The sequence below is a fragment of the Pezoporus wallicus genome, unplaced genomic scaffold (genome assembly GCF_028554395.1).
Source record: "Pezoporus wallicus isolate ANWC-B61680 ecotype Strahan unplaced genomic scaffold, APGP_CSIRO_Pwel_v1 contig_8232, whole genome shotgun sequence".
Classification (NCBI taxonomy): domain Eukaryota; kingdom Metazoa; phylum Chordata; class Aves; order Psittaciformes; family Psittacidae; genus Pezoporus; species Pezoporus wallicus.
Window position 1 is genome coordinate 1,746,663 of NW_026637105.1, and position 20,379 is coordinate 1,767,041.

At 45.3% G+C, this 20,379-nt stretch overlaps 2 protein-coding genes across 2 annotated transcripts; one reads left to right on the top strand and one right to left on the bottom strand.

Moving 5' to 3' along the window:
* The first annotated feature begins 17 nt into the window (after positions 1 to 17).
* On the top strand, positions 18 to 3,876 carry DNALI1 (dynein axonemal light intermediate chain 1). The gene is made up of 6 exons (XM_057403520.1): positions 18 to 107; positions 181 to 305; positions 408 to 577; positions 1,202 to 1,380; positions 1,655 to 1,819; positions 3,532 to 3,876. The coding sequence occupies exons 1-6, from the start codon at positions 27 to 29 to the stop codon at positions 3,565 to 3,567; spliced, it is 756 nt and encodes a 251-aa protein (XP_057259503.1). The 5' UTR covers positions 18 to 26; the 3' UTR covers positions 3,568 to 3,876.
* A 650-nt stretch (positions 3,877 to 4,526) lies between these two features.
* GNL2 (G protein nucleolar 2) lies at positions 4,527 to 16,133 on the bottom strand. Its single transcript, XM_057403514.1, has 16 exons — positions 16,059 to 16,133; positions 15,885 to 15,969; positions 14,715 to 14,809; positions 14,132 to 14,271; positions 12,639 to 12,823; positions 12,131 to 12,197; positions 10,676 to 10,834; positions 10,005 to 10,118; positions 9,172 to 9,300; positions 8,373 to 8,477; positions 8,107 to 8,265; positions 7,843 to 7,950; positions 7,104 to 7,534; positions 6,374 to 6,453; positions 5,597 to 5,685; positions 4,527 to 4,707 (listed from the first exon to the last, which is right to left on the bottom strand). Exons 1-16 carry the CDS (start codon positions 16,120 to 16,122, stop codon positions 4,558 to 4,560), a joined length of 2,160 nt encoding a protein of 719 aa, XP_057259497.1. The 5' UTR covers positions 16,123 to 16,133; the 3' UTR covers positions 4,527 to 4,557.
* Positions 16,134 to 20,379: the final 4,246 nt, after the last annotated feature.

Sequence of the window (20,379 nt, forward strand, 5' to 3'; positions counted from 1 at the left end):
TAGCGACAGCTGCATCCGAGGCCGCCATGATGCCGCCGCCGGACTCGCTGCTGCGGTACAACCCGCCGCTGCTCGTCCGCCGCCGCACGGAGAAGCGCTCCCCCGGGGTGAGCGGGACCGGGCCGAGCGAGAGCCCCGCCCCGCCCCACCCTTGCCTACCACGCTCTGCTTTCTCCGCAGGCCCCCCCGCTGCAGGCGACACCCTCGGCGCCGCCCGCCCCGACGGGGCCCGTCCCGCTGCCCAGCACGGCCGCCGAGGCCGGGAAGCAGACGCGGGAGCTCCTCAACGCCATCCTGCCGCCGCGGTGAGCGGAGCGGAGCGGAGCGGAGCGGAGCCGGGCTCCCCCCCCCCCCAGTGCCTGGCAGTGCCCGGCGTGGCCGGTAATAGCCCGTGCTTCTCCTGGCAGGGAATGGACGGAGGACAACACGCTGTGGGTGCAGGAGGTGTCCAGCACGCCCAGCACCCGCCTGGACGTCGTTCACCTGCAGGAGCAGCTGGACCTGCGGCTGCAGCAGAGGCAGGCACGGGAGACGGGCATCTGCCCCGTGCGCAGGGAGCTCTACTCCCAGTGCTTCGGTCAGTGCCCCCCCTGCAGCTCCCACAGCCGCTATGCTCCTCCTCCAAGGAGGCTTAACACAGCCCATAGGGTAGGGACCACCGGGAAGGGCACACTGCCCTTGCCTTCCTTGTCAGGGATCAGCACTTCAGCGCTTGCTGAAGCTGTCAGCTTCTCTACAGACCGTATTACTCAAAAGACATGTTGTAAAGCAGTAAAAATTGCAAACAAGCATAATAAATCCCTTAGTTGTACTTAACCCAATAGTTTTAAATAACTTGAAAGGCTGTGTAACTGTTAAAGACTTACACCCTCTGCTGACATGGTGCTGAGATTGAGCAGGACTCTTCTGGAGGCTCTTGGCTCTACTGTAAGCTTCCCCTGCAAGAAATCATTACAGTGTTTTAGGCACTTGCTTTTACAGCTCCAGTGGATCACTATCACTGTTGTGACCACAGGTTCTATATCACCACTCTGCTTTTACATGCCAGCATACAAAGGAAAGTAACTTTACTGTCTGTACTAAACCCATGCTGCTTTTGTGGTGCAGAGAATGGGTGAAAGACAACAAAGCTTGGGGCCCCGTGTGAATCCAGGATTCCCAGATAAATGACTAACTAGACTGTGGTACCCTTGCTTTAAAGATGAACTGATCCGAGAAGTCACGATCAACTGTGCCGAGCGAGGACTGCTCCTGCTTCGGGTCAGGGATGAAATCCAGATGACCATCGCTGCTTACCAGACGCTGTACGAGAGCAGCGTTGCGTTTGGCATGCGGAAGGCACTGCAAGCTGAGCACGGCAAATCTGACATGATAAAAAGAGTAAGCTGGGCTGTGAGTTTGCTGTCGCGTGGTACAGCGTAGGGATAGTACGTGTAAAGCTTTATATGAAACCAGTTATTTCTATTGCCACTGGATGGCAGTAAAGATCATCAGAATACTTGTTCGCTTTCCTAGGGCTTAATTGCATTGAGTAAATGATGTGCTATTATGTCTGGGACGTGATAAAGACTGTACAATGTAGAGCTTTGTCCCATCTTAACTGAATATTGATTATTAATCAACTAAACCTGAGGGATCTATACTCTTCTTCAAGATTGCAGAGCTAGAAGAGGAAAAGCGGGAGCTGGAAGCACAAGTGAGTGACCAGAAAGCTAAATGTGAAGCTATTGAAAAACGGGAAAATGAAAGGAGGCAGATAGAAGAAAAGAAACACACTGAAGAGGTGCAGGTCCTGAAAAGAACCAATCAGCAGCTGAAGGTTAGTTAAAAACAAAAAGACCATTTCAAGTAGCAATGGTAAAACTTCACAGTTTGTAGTTAGAAAGACACAGAAATAACTTTCTCCTTATGGGTTCAGAAGTGTTACATTTATGGAGGTGTTTGCATTAATGTTCTGCTTCCTTTAAATTCTCACTGAAATGGGAAAAATAGTGCTTTCGCATTCTCTGCTTCCTTGCTCACTCAGTAACCGGTCACTATCAGTAAACCTGATGATGCAAACAGCAGGTGAAAATACCCAAATTCTACTCATGCACAGACGTTTGCCAGGGAGAGGGCAGAATTTGTTCAGAAAATGATGAACTGTTACAGTCAGATGCTTCAAACTTGACCAATACTCCAGGAATCTGCTCCTGCACAACAAGACTGTGAGGTTACAATGGCAGCACCACCCCTTCCCAGCTACAAATCAGAAAATCTAGTGCAGGCAAGTTGAGATGTTTTGTTCCTTTGCTGCTGGCCATTACAGTTGATTCCCTGATAACAAGCTGCACCATTTAACATTAAATATTGCATAATAGGAACAATTGTGTACTTACGCAGCAGGGACTAAATAATTACAGGAGCAATTTTGTGCATGCTGCTTTGGTGAAAACAGCTTCTGCTCGTTACTTTGCTTTTGAAAGGAAAAAATCCCAGCGAGTAAAGACAAAATGTTACCCTAAACGTTAAATGTTTCTGGATACAGCTAAAGAACGATTAGAGCGGAGACTGAGATGAGCTCTTAGACACAAGTTCTCTCCTGTGAGGGTGCTGAGGCGCTGGCACAGGGTGCCCAGAGAAGCTGTGGCTGCCCCATCCCTGGCAGTGTTCAAGGCCAGGCAGGACTGGGCTTGGAGCAAGCTGCTCCAGTGGAAGGTGTCCCTGCCCGTGGCAGGGGGTTGGAACTGGAGGAGCTCTGAGGTCCTTTCCAACACAAACCAGTCTGGGGTTCTTTTTCCTTTACACTGAGCTGCTCTCCTTATCTGTACCCTACAGTTTCTCCTTTCTAAACCACTGACTCCTTCAAGCCATCTTGAAATGTTCTAGGGTGGAAGATGGAGTAACTCAGATCAAATATGCATTGCCACAGAACCCATGTTTCCTGAAGTACTCCAACAGCCGTGAATACACTGCTGTCACTTCTTTTTCATGGCAGCTCTGGAAGAGGACAACCCAGGAGTCCTGAATGCTTCACACACAACATGCTCCCTGAGCACGAGTAGCTCTCCGATAAATCTACTAATTGGGCGTCAAGTTGTCTCTGTAACTGCAAAACTCGCTGTTCCCAGATACTTTTGTTCCAGGGTTTGTGTTCCAAATACTAGAGAGCCAAATATTTAATTTAGCTAACATAGTCCAGCCTGAAATCAGAGAATTCGGACCACTGTTTCAACAGCTTTTATTTAATTTCCTCTTCAGTGCTTTACATTATTAAACGGCTCTTTCATTGTACGGAACCAATGCCAGCTCTTTTCTTCTCAGAATGCAACAAGTGTGTATGCCAAGAGCAAAAAGCTAATTTATAAAATGTGTAGTAAGGAATGGGATAGCTCAGGGAAAAAACAATCCCAGCCTGCTTTGCTTAAAGTATTGCAGCATCCCTCAGCTCCTTGCTTTGAATATCAAACAGATAATTTATTACTTTACAGCAACGTGGGTTTATTTTTTACGTTGAATCTAATTTGACTTACTGTCTCGTTTGTTTTTCAGGCACAACTTGAAAGCATCATTGCACCAAATAAGTAGATTTTGTTCTTATCCTCCAGGCAGCATTCAGAAGAGCTGTCAGAGCAAGAAGTTTGCAATTAGTAACAAAGAGTTGTCTTCGTAAAACAAGCTTGAATTTTCACTTACCGGTAACTGAAGGCAGCACAATTGTGTTCTGTCCTTCTTTGTCTCTTGAAGAGTTGAATTTCAAGGGCTTCATTAATTACTGCACCCTTTTTCAATGCTGTCTCAGCATTCAGCTCTTTGAACAGCAAGCATGGCTGGGACTTGCCTGTTGGTAACATGCTACATGACCTTCAAAGCAATAAACATTTCTACATGCAAGCATCTCTGTAACATTATTACTTTGAAAATGTCATATAAAGTACGGGAAACCATATACAAAGCATCTACAATAAATCTAAGTCCCATTCACCACGAATCAGTCAGGTCATTCTTGGGCAGGGTGTTTGAGGGGTTGTTTCCTTGAGTAGGTGCATGTTGGTGTTAATTGTACATCAAAATCCCCTGCCAGTACCATTAGCAGTAACTAGGATGAGAAATACATGGTTATTTCTAATGAAACAAAGGGGTACACAACCATTCCAGGCACTGCTTCTCAATGGAAGCAAACGCAATCTTCACTCGAGGTACCTGTGTAACTAACTGGTTATACCCAGCAAACAGTCATGGGAAAGAGAACTTACTGTAATTACATGAAAAACCTCCATAAATCTGAATTTTTCCAGAAAAATCAAACAAACAAGACCAGCCACCACCACTAAATACCACTTCAGGAGCTGTTTTGCCAATGCAGTGTTTACTGGCCTCAGACGGGGATGTGGAAATACCAGGATCTCCAACTGCATAAAGGACTTTCAGATGATGCAGAAACAAAGAGCGAGATGCTACTCCTGGGAACGAGGCAGACAACTCAAACTGGGCTTTGAATGGGAAGTACAAGTTTCATATTAAAAAAAGCCACTGCATACTAGAGCTGTTTTATGTAAAATTTAATAGAATAAGCAATTATTGCTTATGTTTGGGTTTTTGGGGCTTTGATCTCTGTCCCTCCAAGCCAGTTTTTTTCTTGTTCTTATTCTTATTTTTCACGTTGTGAGTTTCATAATACCGGACTCCGACTTTCTTGGAGCGCTGCTGCCTCTCAGCTCGTCTTCTCTGCAAATACACACAAACCACATTAGCAAATACATACACACAAACCACATTAGCAAATCCACAGTATCCATAGCCTGGATTAGTTTGCAGCTTTCAAATGCCATTCACTTTGCGTTCCACATAACTTAAATAGAATCAATTCAAAGGAAACATTACTGATGTGAACATATGGACCTCTACATGGAACCTACCCATGCTCTTAAACAAAGGAAGGTAACTTTAATCTTTACAAGAGCTGCTTTACAAGAAGCAATGTGATGTGCACAGGGTTGCCAATTTGGCCATCTGCTCCCCTCTGACTGTCCTAACAGCCCATAGCAATGCCCTAAAAACCATTTACACACCATATAAGTTCACTTACAAATCCCTTTCAAAGTCCTGCAGACAATATCACTCAGTACGTAATTTATTTGAAATTAGTTTAGGTTTGACTAACATGAATGGAAACCAGCAGTGGCTTTCTCTGAAGACAGACCAGGACTGCTCATCTACTTCCAAATTCTCTCATCTCCCAGGATTTAGACCCTGCTCTCTTCACAGCACCAGTTAACACCGAAAGCAGGACCATTACTCACAAAGAAGTCTCCCCTTGAACACTCTTCCCATTGTGGTTACCTGCTGGACCCTTTTATGGGTCCTTGCTCAGCTGGAACATGCTCCTGCACATTGCATGTCAGCAGCAAGTCACCGTGTCTTCACATTCAACCAACCTCAGCGTTGTGGTTTAACCAAACACCAAAACCAGGACACTCAGCTACAGTCCCTGAGCTCACTCCCTCCTATTAGTGTTCAGACTCAAAGCCCTTATGTGGTAATGGTCAATCTATGTACACAAAAAGCCAGCTCTAGCACTCTGCGCATTTGTTGTACTACAAGAAAACACACTTACTTCTTTGGATGTGAGTTTCTTGCATGGCTGTTTACCCAAATCATCATCTTCCTCTTCTGCTTTCCTTTTTCTTGTCTTCTCTGTGGTGCCTGCAAACAGCAGAGATCACTATTGGGGCACCTTCCAAAACACCAATCTGCTTGCAGAACTTAAGACTAGGGTCATCATTCCATCTACTTCAGCAAAGCATTCCTTTGGTCGTATTTCAACAGCTTCTATGCAAACAGCATGCAAGTTCCTCACCAGAAAATCACTCACTAGTACTATGAAACTGCCCTTGAGACTGCTTAAAGCCCCATGCAAGTCCAGAAGAACTTCACAGTCCTGGCACAATAGGGTTCTCCCACGTAATTTTTGCCTTTAATCAAACTTACGATGGAAACTGAAGCCACAGACTCTTGAAGTCACCACAGTAAATCCTATAGCCTGGAGTATTGCTGTGCTTTTATAACATCATAAACCCCTTCCACTCCCTTCTGTGTAACATTACACCATGGGGAACACAAACTCCCCATAGCACCATTCTTTTGGAAATGCAACATTTGTCTCCACCTTCGTTCTCTAACAGAGGGACTTCTACAGAGAAGTCTTCTACAGAAAGGCTACAGCAAAGGTCATCAGGGAGCCCTTAAGGTAGCTATGGAAAGATTTAACTAGCTTTAGGGAACCAAACTTGCAATCAGAGGCTAACAAACGCTTCTCCCCCTAACTCACTCTCTTCTCATGCTTACAGCATTTCCAAAGGTAGATTAAGAACATCTACTGATCTTGATTTACCTCTGTCTTCAGTTTCTTTGGGTTCTTCAGGCTTCTGCATGGACTTTGCAAACACTTTTTCACTCAGCTGCTTTGGGATTCTGCAAGAGAGAAAATAAGCAATGAAAGAATGTCGTAACACAGAATGATACCACCTCCGAGATGTGATCAGTCTGCAGTGGATCCCAGCATCAAAGAAACAGCCTTAGCACCTAAAAAACATCTCATGGTAATCTTGCCTCTGGAGTTAGTGAGCTTGTGTGCTGCACAAAGGGACAAAATGTAACACTTAACCTTGACATCTCAATCCTCACAATGAGCTTCACTAAAACTGGGCCTGCTGGAAGAGCGAGGATAGAGGCATGTGCACGGAGACCTAGCTGGTGTATTCAGGCAGGACAGCAGCTCTGCTACTGCTCAGGGAAGAACCCAACATCAAGGAGAGATCCAATGCTGCTACCCAGAAACCCAACAGATTTCTAATCCATAGCGTAAGTAGCAGCTTTCCAGGAGAGAGAGCACTTTGTCACGCTGCTAAATAGGACTTCTCTGAACAATCTTTCAAAACCAAACTGCTGCTTAGGCAAAGTTCAGATTTTTAAGGCTAAACTAGATTAAGCTGTGGCAGCTTGTGTAGGGCAACACAGCAGAACCAGCCAAGCAAGTCACGAATGGAGAGAAACTACAGCAGCATCACATTAACCCTTCCCCCCCCTGTGAAATAGGCAAGTCACTGAACAGATTCATATACCTGATTGCTGAGAATCTCTTGGCTTTGGCTTTATCCAGAAATCTTTTGTATTTTGCTATCTTCTCATCCAAAGCCTTAAGAACTGCTTTAGAGCTCTCCTTGGCACCTGGTACAGCCACCTGTGATTCCTCCTCTACTAAGTCTTGATGCTGCTCATTTTCCTCTTTCTCCTCTTCCTGCTCCTCCTCTCCAGAAGAATCATTGTCTGTTTCAAAGCCTGGCACATCTACAGGAACCAGGTCTTCTTCTGAGAACTGAGGTGCCACATTAATCCTCCCAAAGTTCTGCCGAACATGGGACATGAGCTGCTTGATTTCAGTGTCTGTATTATTCTTCTCTTCTGCTGCCTCCACACTTGATTCTAGGGACTCAGAGATTTTCTCCTCATTATTATCTTGGCTTGATGTCACAGCTGCTGCCAATGCAGGAGGCTGGAAAGAAAGCATGCAATGGATATATTGTTCACAAAGTCTGGCCCAGCATCCCTTACAGGGATTTCCACTTTATCTCTTTGAAAGATGACAAGCTAACTATGTGATAATTGCTGACATTACTGGCAGTGAGGTGGTGTAAAATGATCAGACATCTCTGCAAAGTGCATTCTTGCCTGGTCCTCAAATTCAAGTGTCACCTGAATCACCAGACTGGGCAGAGCCCAAGCCATGCACTGCCCAAATCACATGGCACTCCACGAGGCAAAACAAGTATGTGAGAAGAGGCACAAGCATCACATTCTAACCTGGGGACCTGTTTCTGCATTCGGTGGCTTCACAAAGAAGGGAATTCTGCCCCTCTGCCAGTCATTAAGAACCATCTTGCTCACAGTCTGCAGGTCAGGCTCACCACCCTGGAAAGAAAACAGTATCACAGTAACAGCTGATGTCCATGTTTGCAGGGCATACTGCCTTTCTATTACGTGGAAATAATGGAAATATTCCTATTTCCCTTGGTCAGGAACAGGCCACATGCTCTTCCAGCCTGCAAATACACAACGTTGTCACACCTTTAGCAGTTTTCCAGTCCTAGAAGCAAGTTTCTCAAGGAAGTCTTCTGTATCATTCCAGGAATCAATTTTGTACGTCTTTCTGATGTACTCCGGTTTGGCTCTTTCCAGCACGGCACTAATGTGATCTTCAGGGCTCTTAATCTTTTCGACTTGAACCTGAAAATGAATGGTGGAATATCAACCCTTTGGAAAGTGTGCATTCATTTTGAACCCATCACACTGACACCAGCAAGGATTTGCCAGCATTTTGCACAGACACATACCACTCCCTTCAGCACAATGTCTGTTTCTGTGTCTCCAGATGGATAAACCACACCGGGGCAGTCGATGAGGAAAATTCGCCGCATCAAGGTAATGTATTGCCACACCTGAAAGAGATCAGTAGTTCCCCATGTTACCTCCTTCCACACTCTGCTTTTTAAATGCATGTTTTTAATACACAGGACTTAGGAACTTGGTATTAACACACAGAAATAGAATATAACTCTGTAAGCTAGTCAAGGCACATCCCACCTTGCTCCTTCTGTTTCAAAGCCATTCCTGTGGTGTTTGCATCCAACTATTAACCCACAGGAATAAGGTGAGGAAACTAAGATCACAACAAACTCTGATATTCCATGGTTTTCTACTTCTACAAGCCGTAACTTGTGACATTTAGGGGTAAAAGGAACAAGCTAGCAAAGGAGATTCCTGTAACTCTGTTCTCTTGTTTACCGGCACATTCTTGAAGAGAGTTAGAAAACCAGCACTAACAGAGCCTGACAGCACAAATAAACGCAACTCATTTGATGTAGGAGAGCACAGACGCTGAGCCAGCGCAAGCTGAGCATTCGGATCACAGCACTACAGTACAGGCAGAGCAGGAACTCAAGAATGCTTCCAGCAGCAATGCTTCAGAGCAATGACTGTCAACCAGCTGCTACTCAGACTCACAGCTGTGTAGCCCAGACAGTTCAAGAGCAAGACTTGAAAATGTCATTGAGCTAATTTTATAGGAAGTCTGCCTTTGACAATACACTTACACAATTAATTTGTATCTTTAATGGAGGGATCTCTTCCTACCTTAGTTTCCCCTGCAATAGGGGCCACGTTGCAGACCTTCTTAGACCGTAACGTATTGATCACTGAGCTTTTGCCAACGTTTGGGTAACCAATGAACCCCACGCTGATCTGCTTCTTGTCAGAGTGTAACTGTTAAGAAAGAGTATGTTTTTAACACCTCATAGAGTTACTACAGTTCTACTGTTCCCTCTATACTGAAAGGCAAAGGGGACTCCTAAGCACCAGATCAAAAAATGAGATAAGCTCTCATTTCTATCAAGAGAAATATATAAGGGTACAACCAACTTGCCACCAAAGAACTCCAAGCACTGAAGAAAGTATCTGCTGTTTCAAAAGTAAGACATAATCCCCTTGTGCTCCTGGCTGCTCTAAAATTACTTGTGAGCACCTTAGTTAGAAACCATTTAGGCTGAGTGGACAGAATATAGATATGGCTTGAAGAGACAGTAATCTAAAGACAACATCTTGGATAGATGAAGACACAAAAGGAAAGGAATACCTCAACAGAATACACATACATGAATGGGAGTGAAATACGTTCTTTTCTTCTACACGTTCAGCTGAGACTTAGGAGTGTCTATGAGACACTGTCTACAAGAAACCTAGGCCAGAATGCTGGTGAAACCCACTCTTTCTGGATCTCCTCAGTTTGACAAACACTTTAAATGCATTTGAAGGACTATTTTCCATTTTCTCTCCATAGAGGGGAGCTCTATTTATGAAGTTGTTGATAGCATGCCCATAGAGAATGTACTGAAGCCCAAATGCTAACACAAGACTCCACACTAACCCCCACGGCCCAAACAACAGAAATCCCCTGAATGGTTCCATACCTTTCCAAACTGCCTTAAAAGCTGTATGAAAGCACCTTTGCCAAAAGGGTTTGTGAGGCTGGCATGAAAAGCCAGTGTTGGATACTCCTGGGAGAGGACAGCCACCCAGCGCTTCTAAAGAGGAAAACATTACTTGGTCAGGAACCCTGTGCTGTGGAGGTGGTGAAACAATCTACTTAGGTGCAGAAGTACACAGCATCTTCACTTGGGTACAAATGCAACTGTCTAGGAAAACTGCTGTGTAAGAACCTCTGAAGCATTTCAGCGAGGCAATAGCTAAAAACACTCAGCATTGTTTTTCTAAAAGACAAGCCATTTCCCAAAAACGCCTTCACTGCTAAAACTAATTAGTTTAAAGACATAAAGCAAACCAGCTGTGGTGGATATGGATCTTACGTGCACGACCATTTAGCATACTCTGGAGACATCAGCTCAACTGTTAAATCCAGACAGAGGAAGTAGAGAATTTGTGGCTGGTGAGGGTTGCTCAACTCAGCCAAACCTGGACAGATTTACATGGTAATTGTTACTTTTATAGCAGGCAAGCAGAGAGTTCCCATTGACCCAGTTACATTGTGCACTTTGAGAATGAGGACTGGCAACAGAATTAAAGCAGAGGCTACAAAAGGAACAACGAAAGTCCAAGGAATAACAAGTAGGAATGTGCTTACAGTAGCCCAGGTAGGAACAAGATCACATTTGTTCAGGACAAAAATGAGATGTTTCCAGTGTTTCTCCTTTTTAAGATAAGATTCCACGTGAGGGGAGCGAGTACCCATGGGATCCCTGGCATCAAGAACTTGAACAACAACATCTGATGAATCTATAACCTGGGGAAAAAAAAAAAAACACACAGAAGGAAAGGATTTTACAGAAAGCCAGACATCTGTCCTTCAAAATGAAAACTAGTTATTTGCTAAACTGCATCTAAAAACCTTGTAGCCTTCACAATCAACAGTTACTGCCTCATAGAGTAGCGAAGCTCAGACTAATACCCATTGATACTCCACTCACTTTTCTCCCAACTCCCTACCACATCCAGACTGGACACCTCAGCAGCTTTTACCTGCTCTACACACCAGGAAGATGCTTGTAACACTTGGGAAAGAAAACACTGCACCCACATGGGAAAATCAGTTGCTTCAGTGGACAAAAACCAGAGTTCACCATCCATTCCTCAGCAATTCAACCCTGCCATTTCAGAAAGGATCAGGATATAAAGTATGTTTTCTGGACCAATATGAAACACACAACCAAGGAGGAACCTGCTGCTAGCCCCCTAAGCATCTCCAGCAGGGAGCTGTCATTTTATGACTTGCTTCAAGCCAAATGAATTTGTTTCACAGCATTTTCCTGCATTTTTGGCAGGGTTTTACTGAAATCTGTTTGGCTCTATCATTCCCAGGGCTTTCAGATCTAAATGAAAAGGTTTTAATACACATCCAGAAATTCAGAGCAGAAAGTCAAGCACTTCCACACTTAACAGGCACTGAGAGCACGCAAACACTCTGTTCTTTAAGTCCTAATTCATTGTCTGTCTCCATTTCTCTAGCAGTCAAGGTGGCTCACAGGGAATTGAGGGTCAGAGCCCTCCAAAAATGACCCTATCAAACTGCCAGTTGGTTTTAGTCTGAAGAAACTTCAGGGCATGTGGCTGGTTCATTTGTGGCGAAGTCCCAGGGATCCAAAAGGAGTTAACACCACTGCCCTGCCAGTCCATCTCTGCATCATCTATTTTAAGGATGCCTATTCCAGTGGGACATGAGCCCAGTAAGATGTTTGAATTGAATCTCTGCTCTCCTCTACAGCTGGCTAATTCTGTGTGTATGTACTGTATTGGTACCAGAAAAAGGGTGTACGGTTTCAAGTTGGTCAGTTCAAGTAGGCTGACAGGGAAGCAGGCCAGGGAATGACAAACTCAGGACATCTCTGCATGAAAAAGTCTTAACGTTTCTAAGGAACTTCATAGCAAATTCCAGTTGTACCAAAGCTTCCCTATTGGAGCAATAAACAGCTTTCAGAGCTTTTCTGATTATTGTTGTATAGGATATCCAAGGCTGCGCTGAAGCATCTGACTTTGTAAAGGCTGACAGCCATGACTGCTGCAAATTATAAACGTTACTTACCTTGTAGAGCTCACCCCAGATTCTTTTCGACTGTCCTTTCCGATATATATCCTCTTGTGCTTCATCCCTGGAAGTAGATTACCAGAGACATCAGCAGCCACAGTAACAACGTTACAGTGTTGTCTTCTCTACAGCCATTGACAGACAAAAGAGGAGATGGAGCCCAAGTAACAGACAGCTGGGATTCAGCTCCCTCTCCCTATCCCTTGCAGAAAGATCCTACAAACATGCCCTCTTTCAAAGATCCCTACCTGTCCACTGGTTAGACCCTTATCTAACCCAAAACGTGAGGATGGAATTATGAATAAAGCCACAGGAATCTCATGGAAACAACAATTTGGTTAAATACACAGGGCAAAAGAGGATTAAAAAAATGCCAAATTCAGCTAATTTCACTTTCCCTCCTCTCATACAGAAACAGTGTCCATGGGTAGACTAGATACTTCTTTAAAAATGAAGCTGGCTTTCCAGACATGGAAACAACAAATCATTTCTCCTTTCTAGTTACCTTACACCAGTGTCTTCTGTCACCAGGTCTCGGTCCTTGCCCTGATCATAAGCTCCTGATGAGGCTTCAGCATTCTCTACCAGAGACTGCACATCACTAGCAGAAAGATTTGGTCTTTTCCTTTGTGCCTTGGGGCCAAATGTTGTTTCAAATGTTTCTGTGTCAAGAATGTGAACTCTGGAAGTCTAAGGAAAAAGAGATTGATAAAAACCCCCACAAGCACCGTGTTTTCCATCTCTCGTGACATGCAGTGAACAAGACCTTAGTTCAGCTCAACTCTGCAACCTGTGACCAGAGTTACAGGCATTTTCCTAACAATGTTTGAGTTCTCCAGCTTAATCTTTGAAAAACATCACAGTGGATATTTAATAAGCAACAAAACACAGTGCACTTGCCAAAGAGCTATGCTTCAGTTCTTTCCCCATAAATGATGTCAAATGTAATTAAAGCTACAATGATGAAAATTCAGCTGCTATCTTTGATCATTTCTTATTTTTCTAACAAGTGCACAAATCTGGCCAAATTCACAGATTTTTGTCAGAGGTAATTACAATCAAAACTGTAGATATTAAAGCCTTGTAATGAATGCCAACTTTTCTTGGAACAGCATACAATTCATTGCTGAAAGAAGCAATTTGTTTTGGTAATGCACATTTTAGTTTCTTATAACTTTTCCCTTCATTTAAGCAACATTTTTATGACATAAACCTGGGAAGTTTCCATCTGAAAAAAAAACAGCTCACAAGGGTCCAAAAGAATAGTTCAGACATCACGAAAGAAACCTGGTAGTAACTAAAACCTGATGCACTAGAAATGAAGGCTGCATGCATGAGATAAAAAGCCTGGAGTTCAAATTCATCACACGAGAGTGTCTGTGGTACAAAGGATCCTCAAAAGAGGTCCCTCTGTCACATGAATGATTAGAGGCATTACAGCAGAGGGTGGCAAGCTGCCACAGGTATTCTAAGCGGGTCCACTGAGACCTGGGATGTTTAAGTTTTCTAATGAGAATTTCTAATAAATAATAGATCTTCTCCCAAACAAGGGGGAAGTAATGGACAATTTCTTTGGCTTCACATTCAATGTCTACAGCATTAGGCTCTCAAAAACATCCCTCCCCAAGTCAGCCGCTCCAACTGCACCTTCCAATGCTTCCAGAAGACATTACACCAGATGGAACAGAGGCAACTCAATTGTCCACAGATAAATCATAGAATGGTTTGTGTTGGAAGGGACCTTAAAGCTCATCCAGCTCCAACTCCTGCCATGGGCAGGGACTCCTTCCACTGGAGCAGCTTGCCCCAAGCTCCTGTGTCCAACCTGGCCTTGAACACTGCCAGGGATGGGGCAGTCACAGCTTCTCTGGGCACCCTGTGCCAGCGCCTCAGCACCCTCACAGGGAAGAGCTTCTGCCTAAGAGCTCATCTCAGTCTCCCTTTGTTCAGTGTGAAGCCATTATACTAAATGTATCTGTACAAATGAACAATACCCACATGTGGTTTAATGCGATCATAGAAAAGAGACATCGGCAGCTTTTTTTGCTTCATGACCACTTTGTAAGGATCTTTCATGACATTTTCCATTTCCTCTTGAAACTTTTGTAAGGACGACTGCTTGATCACACGAGTATTTCCTGCATGTAAAAACACACATTGCACCTGACCATTGCTCAGCGTAACTGCTTCAGAGACCTGGGGACACTAATAAAGTATTAATGCTTTGCCTGGAATCAGAGCTACCAGTGACAAGAAACAGAGGATTTTACCTGAGATAAACCCCAAATAAGCATAAATAAGCCAATCCCTTTCATTTCAAGAAAGCATTAAGAGTATCCCTGAGACACTTAACATACAGAAAGCACAATGTGAGCAAAGAATAACCACCCTTTAGAGGAGCGTGTGGAAAGCAAACACCCAAAGTACAGGTCCACGTGTGTCCACACCCACGGGCCTTCACCTTTGTTTTCAGTTCCTGTCCCACACAGCACCAAGACCACAATTCTGCAACAAACACCCTCCAAACCCACAGAGAGCAACAGTTTTGAAGCTGCAGAGTCTGAAGTTGGAAGAAACTCACCAAACCATTTAATATTTGGTTCCACTCTTGCAACGGTGCCTGGTGCCACTGTTGACTGATACTGTAGAGGCCTGATCACTTTACCGTATTTGTTTCTAAGTGAAAAATGAGAACACGTGTAAACATCCAAGAGCAGTACACACACCACTAGCACTGCGGTTCACTAGACCACAAGTACATCCACAACACCCAGAAAGACCCTTCATGTAGAACTGGTGCTCCTGAGTTCCTCAGCAGGGATGGTGCTGCCAGGAAAGGCCATTAAGTTAAACACCAGGACAGAAGTTATGACAGCTCAAGTCTCACTCCAGCTTTACCGCGCTCTTCATGATGGCTTCTTGTGTCAGACCACGAATGATTTACTGGGGTGCAAAAGGTACCAAAGTGCAATTCCTTTCCTCATGGGCTTATGTGGAACTTTTCAATTAGCTCTACCCATCAGCTGGTGCAGAGCACTCATCAGAAGATAATTTCCAAGCTGAGATGTGGCTTAAATTCAGCAATTTTATTGTTTTTTTTAATACCTATTCCCCAGGCTGCTCTCAAAACAAAGTGAAATCTGGCAAAACCAAACCACAACTGCCAATCTGAACCAGGACTCCCAGAAAGCCCCACAGCATCTACACCAGGGCCGAGGCACGTGTTTACAAGGTGGGAGCTGCTCCATAGCCAGCGACCATCAAGCACAGTGAAGGGACATCTCACAGCAAAGGAGCCATTTGGAAGTCAGGCTTTTTGGACATTCTGAGGTGAACTTTTGGGTTTTGTTGTGGGAAATGAAAGAATTCTGGACATTTTGGGGTGCGTGACCCTCCGCTGAGATCACACCAGATGTTCTGCACCATGTGTTTTCCAGCTGCATTCCCTGACACACACCACAGCCCAAGACAAGGCTTCTCAGCTCACGGTGTGACAGAAAACATCACAGAGTGGTTTGGGTTGGAAGGGACCTTAAAGCCCATCCAGTTCCAACCCTCTGCCACGGGCAGGGACACCTTCCATTAGAGCAGTGCTTCATTCTGCCACAGCCTGAGCGCACCAGCACCGAAGGCCACGCTGAGAAACGCACTCTTTGCCCAGCGAGGCCCGGTGTCCGCACGGCACGGCCGGCAGCGGTATTGACCCCGCTGCCGTGCTCCCGGTACCAGGCCAGGGCCGAGCCGCGCTCACCTCCGCTCCTTCTGCCGGTACATGTTGAGGCGCCGGATGGTGGCCCGGTCCCGCATGTTGTTTCCTCCCGCGCCCCCCACGCGATCTGCGGACACAAAACAGCGCCAGGTCAGGCCCGGTCCAGCGGGGCCCGGCGCGGCCCGGTCCGCGTCCCCCCCTGCCTCACGCACGTACCGGGGTTGGTGCTGGCGCGGGAGGGGTTGATGGTGCTGCGCCCCTTGTAGCGTGGCTTCACCATGGTTGCAAGCGGGGCCGGGCCGGGCCGGGCCGCGCTCACCACAGACGGGAGGAACCGAGCGGCCGCCCCGCCACACGGCCCGCACCGGCTAGGAAGCGGCGGCAAACCCACTTCCGGCGTGCGGCGCTCAGCGCCATGACGCACTTCCGTTGAGTCCATCTTCCGCCTGCGCAGGCGCAAGCGCGTCTGCCTTGCGGTCGCCATGGCAACGCGTGCGAGTGGCCCGGCCCCGGTGCCCCCCGCCGCTGTTTCCCCGTTGGGTTTCCCCGCTCCTGCCGCCGGTCTTCCCGGGGCATCCCCAGCTCCAGGCCGCCACCACCCGCCCTCGGAGGCCCCGTCCGGAGCGGAAGCCCCGGAGCCATCGGCCGGGCCGCTGCTGTGTGTGCGAGGCTCCTGCTGAGGGCAGGGGGGAGGCCCGCAGGCCGGTTCAAAGGCAGAGGATGCTGTAATAGCGAGGGTGCTGGCAGAGCAGCCCTCATTGTTTGTGGCATGATGTTTGTTCACAGCAACATAATAAGAATCATTTGGGAGCTCTGCTTCCCGTGCGCGGTGAATGAGGGCGGTCAAGGGAGGGTTTGCGGGTGTAAGGTGCTGGTGGGAGCACACTCACAAGCACGGGGCAGCGTTGGGGTGTTCATGGGCACACAGGGTTACTGGCGTATTAAATTTAGGAATAACAGCGCTGTTTTGGTGTGCGTGTAAAGAAATGCACGGGCACTGCAGTATTTGAAGGCTGAGCCTCAGTCCGTGTTACTGCCAGGTTCTAACAGAGATTGAAAAGATCCTCACCTAGGGGGAATTAACAAAGCTCCACTGAAACGGTGTTAATTTAGACCAGAGATTGGGCTGGGGCCAAACTGCTCAACACATTCGGGAATCGTCCCCCAAAACAAAGGTCTAGCCCATTGTTCCTAAACCCTTATTAGCAGCAGAGCCTTCACGGCTTGTTCCATTTCCTCCCCATTCTGCTAATGCTCCTCTAAATCCAGAACAATAACAGAGCTGCTGAGATTTTGTTCTTCTAATGCTTTTCAGCGTTTTGCTTTTAGGTAATGCATAATACAACAGCCTCTTAATGAGACTTGGGAGATGTTTTGTAAGATGGAGGTCTCATGTTGAGCCTGTTTTGGTTAAGCCTATGATGTCTTTTGGGTGGTTTTTATTTTTTCCTCTCTCTTATTAGAATTATCTGTGCCTTGGGCATTTAAAAAGCACACATTGATGTGGGCCTAAGAAATTAATGCCAAATTGCAGATAATTGTTGAAGCTATCAGACTTGAGGCTCATGTAGCAGAGTTTTCCCAGGACAAGTGTGTTTTCTATTAGAGTTGATATCAATCTGTCAGAAGATGCTTTTGATTTTCAGAGTTTTTAGACTAAATAGTTGAGTAATCCTTGCTCTGTTCTCCCCCACTCTTTCTTCCTTTTCCTTAAGAAAACACCCTTTTTATTGTTAGCAAGATAATCTTGGAGCACATCCAGAAAGCTGCTGTCTCTTTCTGTGAAAGAATAGAAATAGCTCGCTTTAGACATGAGGTTATGTCGTGGAGAACTTCTGTTGGTAATGCCTCAGAGTTACTTGCTGAATTCCCACATTGGAAGCTTAACAGAGAGGTCTCAGCACCGCTGTCCCCAACCCAGCTCGTGGTGAGCCCTTTCGTCCCGCTCGGAGTGGGCTGCGAGCCTGGATCTGCTGTCACAAGAACAGATTCTCCTGATAACATCTGGGAATTGCATTCAAATTGGAATCAATGCATCCTTTCGGCTGCGCTGCCCTCTCTTCCCCTGGTTTTCCTGACCAAAATTGCATTGCTGGGGCTAAGAGTCAGTATTTAACTCACAGGGTCTCTGTAACTGTGGTGGTTTACTTGTGTATCTGTTCACATACCAGGCAGATATCCTACTCTACTCATTTTTTGCTGCTCTGTGACTCATGAGCCTTTGCTATGGATGCATCCCCCCATTTCGGTTTTTAACTTCTCTTTTCTTCTTTTTGAGTTGCCTGCAGTGGGATCTTGTCCCTGCTGTGTACCCAACAAGACAGCGGGGTCGATGACGGAAGCCCAGCCTGTCAGATCTGCCGCACAGCCTCGGCTCCATTGGCATGACTGGCCTGAAATGAAATCACTTTGAGTTTTATGTGGCCTCTTCCTTGTCAAAATCCCAGTGAATGTGGTTATGTGATGCCATTGGAATGACTCATTGCCATAATTACATATGTTCTAAGGGGTTATTCCCATTGTATTATTAAAAACTAGTGATGTTTGATTTTTGGCAGGGGCTGTCTTCCTTGTGTGATCTACAGATTTTGTCAATTAAATGAAGGAAAAGGAGATCTCCAAGGCTTCAGAGCAAGACTGGGCTTGAAATGAGAGCACTTCTTCAGCACGCAATTGAGCTACTTGGTTTTAACAGGGTAAAGGCAACATCAGCCATCTTACTCTCCCTGTTGCAGTGATTCCATGCAGAACACAAGGACAGAAGTGGGTTTCTTAGCCAGCCTTCAAAATCATCCCAAGCATGGCCAGAAGATACAGTAGATGGTTTATCACCACGGCAGTTTTCCCAGCTCAGCTCCTCAGGAATGGGTTTTCAGGGATAGAGCTCACAAGAGCTGAGGCAGGGCTCCTTGGCAACAAGCTCCAGGTTTGATGGCTCCTTAACAGAACAAAACAAAGTGATCCCAGATACGGTTGCCTTGGACCTGGACTTCCCAAAATGGTGATGGAAACCAGCAGGGGGAAGCTGGAGGGAGGAGAAATCTGATCTTTCTGACAGGAATGAAGTGGTTACTAGCAATAGAAGCTAAAGCATTTATGTACAAATGCTTAGTTTTGTGATTTCATTTTAATAGTCATGAAAAGTGATTTCTTTTGTGGAAAACCGAACATTAGCTTTGTGTGGCACAGGATTTGACATGGCCTTTTGGCCTAAATGCCAGGTTCTAACCAGGCATTTGAGCTTGTGTAGGAAATAACATATTATCTGCCCGACTGCCTCTGTTTTCCCACTAAGATCCTGCTACTCTTTGAAAATCATGGAGATTCTGGCAAGCAGCTCCATCTAAACGATGGTTTGGCATTCAGCTGGGTATAATATATTATGTGTATAAATGCCATTGGTGTGATTTATTTATGGCGACTGGTTAAATACAGCTGGTATTTCTGTAGTTTTAGTAGAGATTTTAAACTGATTATACCTAACATCTCTCTCTGAGAGCACTATTGACTTAATACAATCTGTAAATACATGTAAAATCTCCCTTTTAGTGATCTCAGGCAATGTAATCCAAATAGTAGCATTAGGGGTAACCTGTTTCCCTATCCTACTCTGTTTCCTTTAATCAAAGCAGAGATTTCTTCTGAGTGAGAAATCTTTTTAACATAAACATGAGCTAAAAAGTGTATACATTGCCTCCATCTCCATGGGGGTAGAAAGCTGGTAAATTCTTGTTTGAGGAGTATACGTGCACCCATTTAACTTGACTGTAGCTGATGAAAACTACAGATTTATATTACACAGAGAGGGTAAGAACATAATACAACCAACCTGTCTTTGGGGGAATTTGTCTGCTTTAGCTCCTAAATCTTCATGAATGAGATAGAAATTAAACAGTTCCAAACCCACGATTGTAAGCTGTTAACATTTTATTCCTCGCCCTTTACCCCCATTGCATGGGATGAATTACCCCAAAGGCTCTCTCTTTCTGGACACTTTTGGTTAGAGCTGGGATTTCCTTGCAGTTTTGGGTGAATAAAGCAAACGAAGCTTGTTCAGCAAACCCATGTATTTATTTATTTGTTTAAAGAAGCATATTTTACAGTGATGCCATGGAGAGAACACCACAACAGATCTTGTTTGGTGGGCTGAAAGAGAGCGTTCGTGTGCATGGGAGTTGAGATGACACCAGCCTATGTAAGGAAGTCTCTGGCTTGGACTGTTGAGCTCAGTGCACAAATCACCTTGGTCAAAGGCAAAATGTTTCTAAATTCAGAAGTGAACCAGCACAAATCTTGAGCTGATTGAATACCAAGAAATTGGATTTATTTTTAATCCTTTTTTTCCCCCTAATTTTTCTAAAACAATTTAATTTCAATATCACCCATACTGAAAAAATCGTGGATATTCTTCATATGCATTTTAAACTTTCCTTTGCCTTTGGCCCTTTTTCTTCCCATTTTGCTATGAAAAGGGAAGAAAGAAAAGGCCACGACAGAAAGTAGTTTGTCAGTTTATCTAGAAAACTCTTGAGAGTTC

Coding starts and splice junctions, on each gene's coding strand:
- DNALI1 (XM_057403520.1), top strand. CDS start 27: ATGATGCCGCCGCCGGACTCGCTGCTGCGGTACAACCCGCCGCTGCTC. Junction 306..407: donor AACGCCATCCTGCCGCCGCG/GTGAGCGGAGCG, acceptor TTCTCCTGGCAG/GGAATGGACGGAGGACAACA. Junction 578..1,201: donor GCTCTACTCCCAGTGCTTCG/GTCAGTGCCCCC, acceptor CTTGCTTTAAAG/ATGAACTGATCCGAGAAGTC.
- GNL2 (XM_057403514.1), bottom strand. CDS start 16,122: ATGGTGAAGCCACGCTACAAGGGGCGCAGCACCATCAACCCCTCCCGC. Junction 12,198..12,638: donor ACAGAAGACACTGGTGTAAG/GTAACTAGAAAG, acceptor ATCTACTTCCAG/GGATGAAGCACAAGAGGATA. Junction 10,119..10,675: donor TTGTTCCTACCTGGGCTACT/GTAAGCACATTC, acceptor TTTCCTCTTTAG/AAGCGCTGGGTGGCTGTCCT.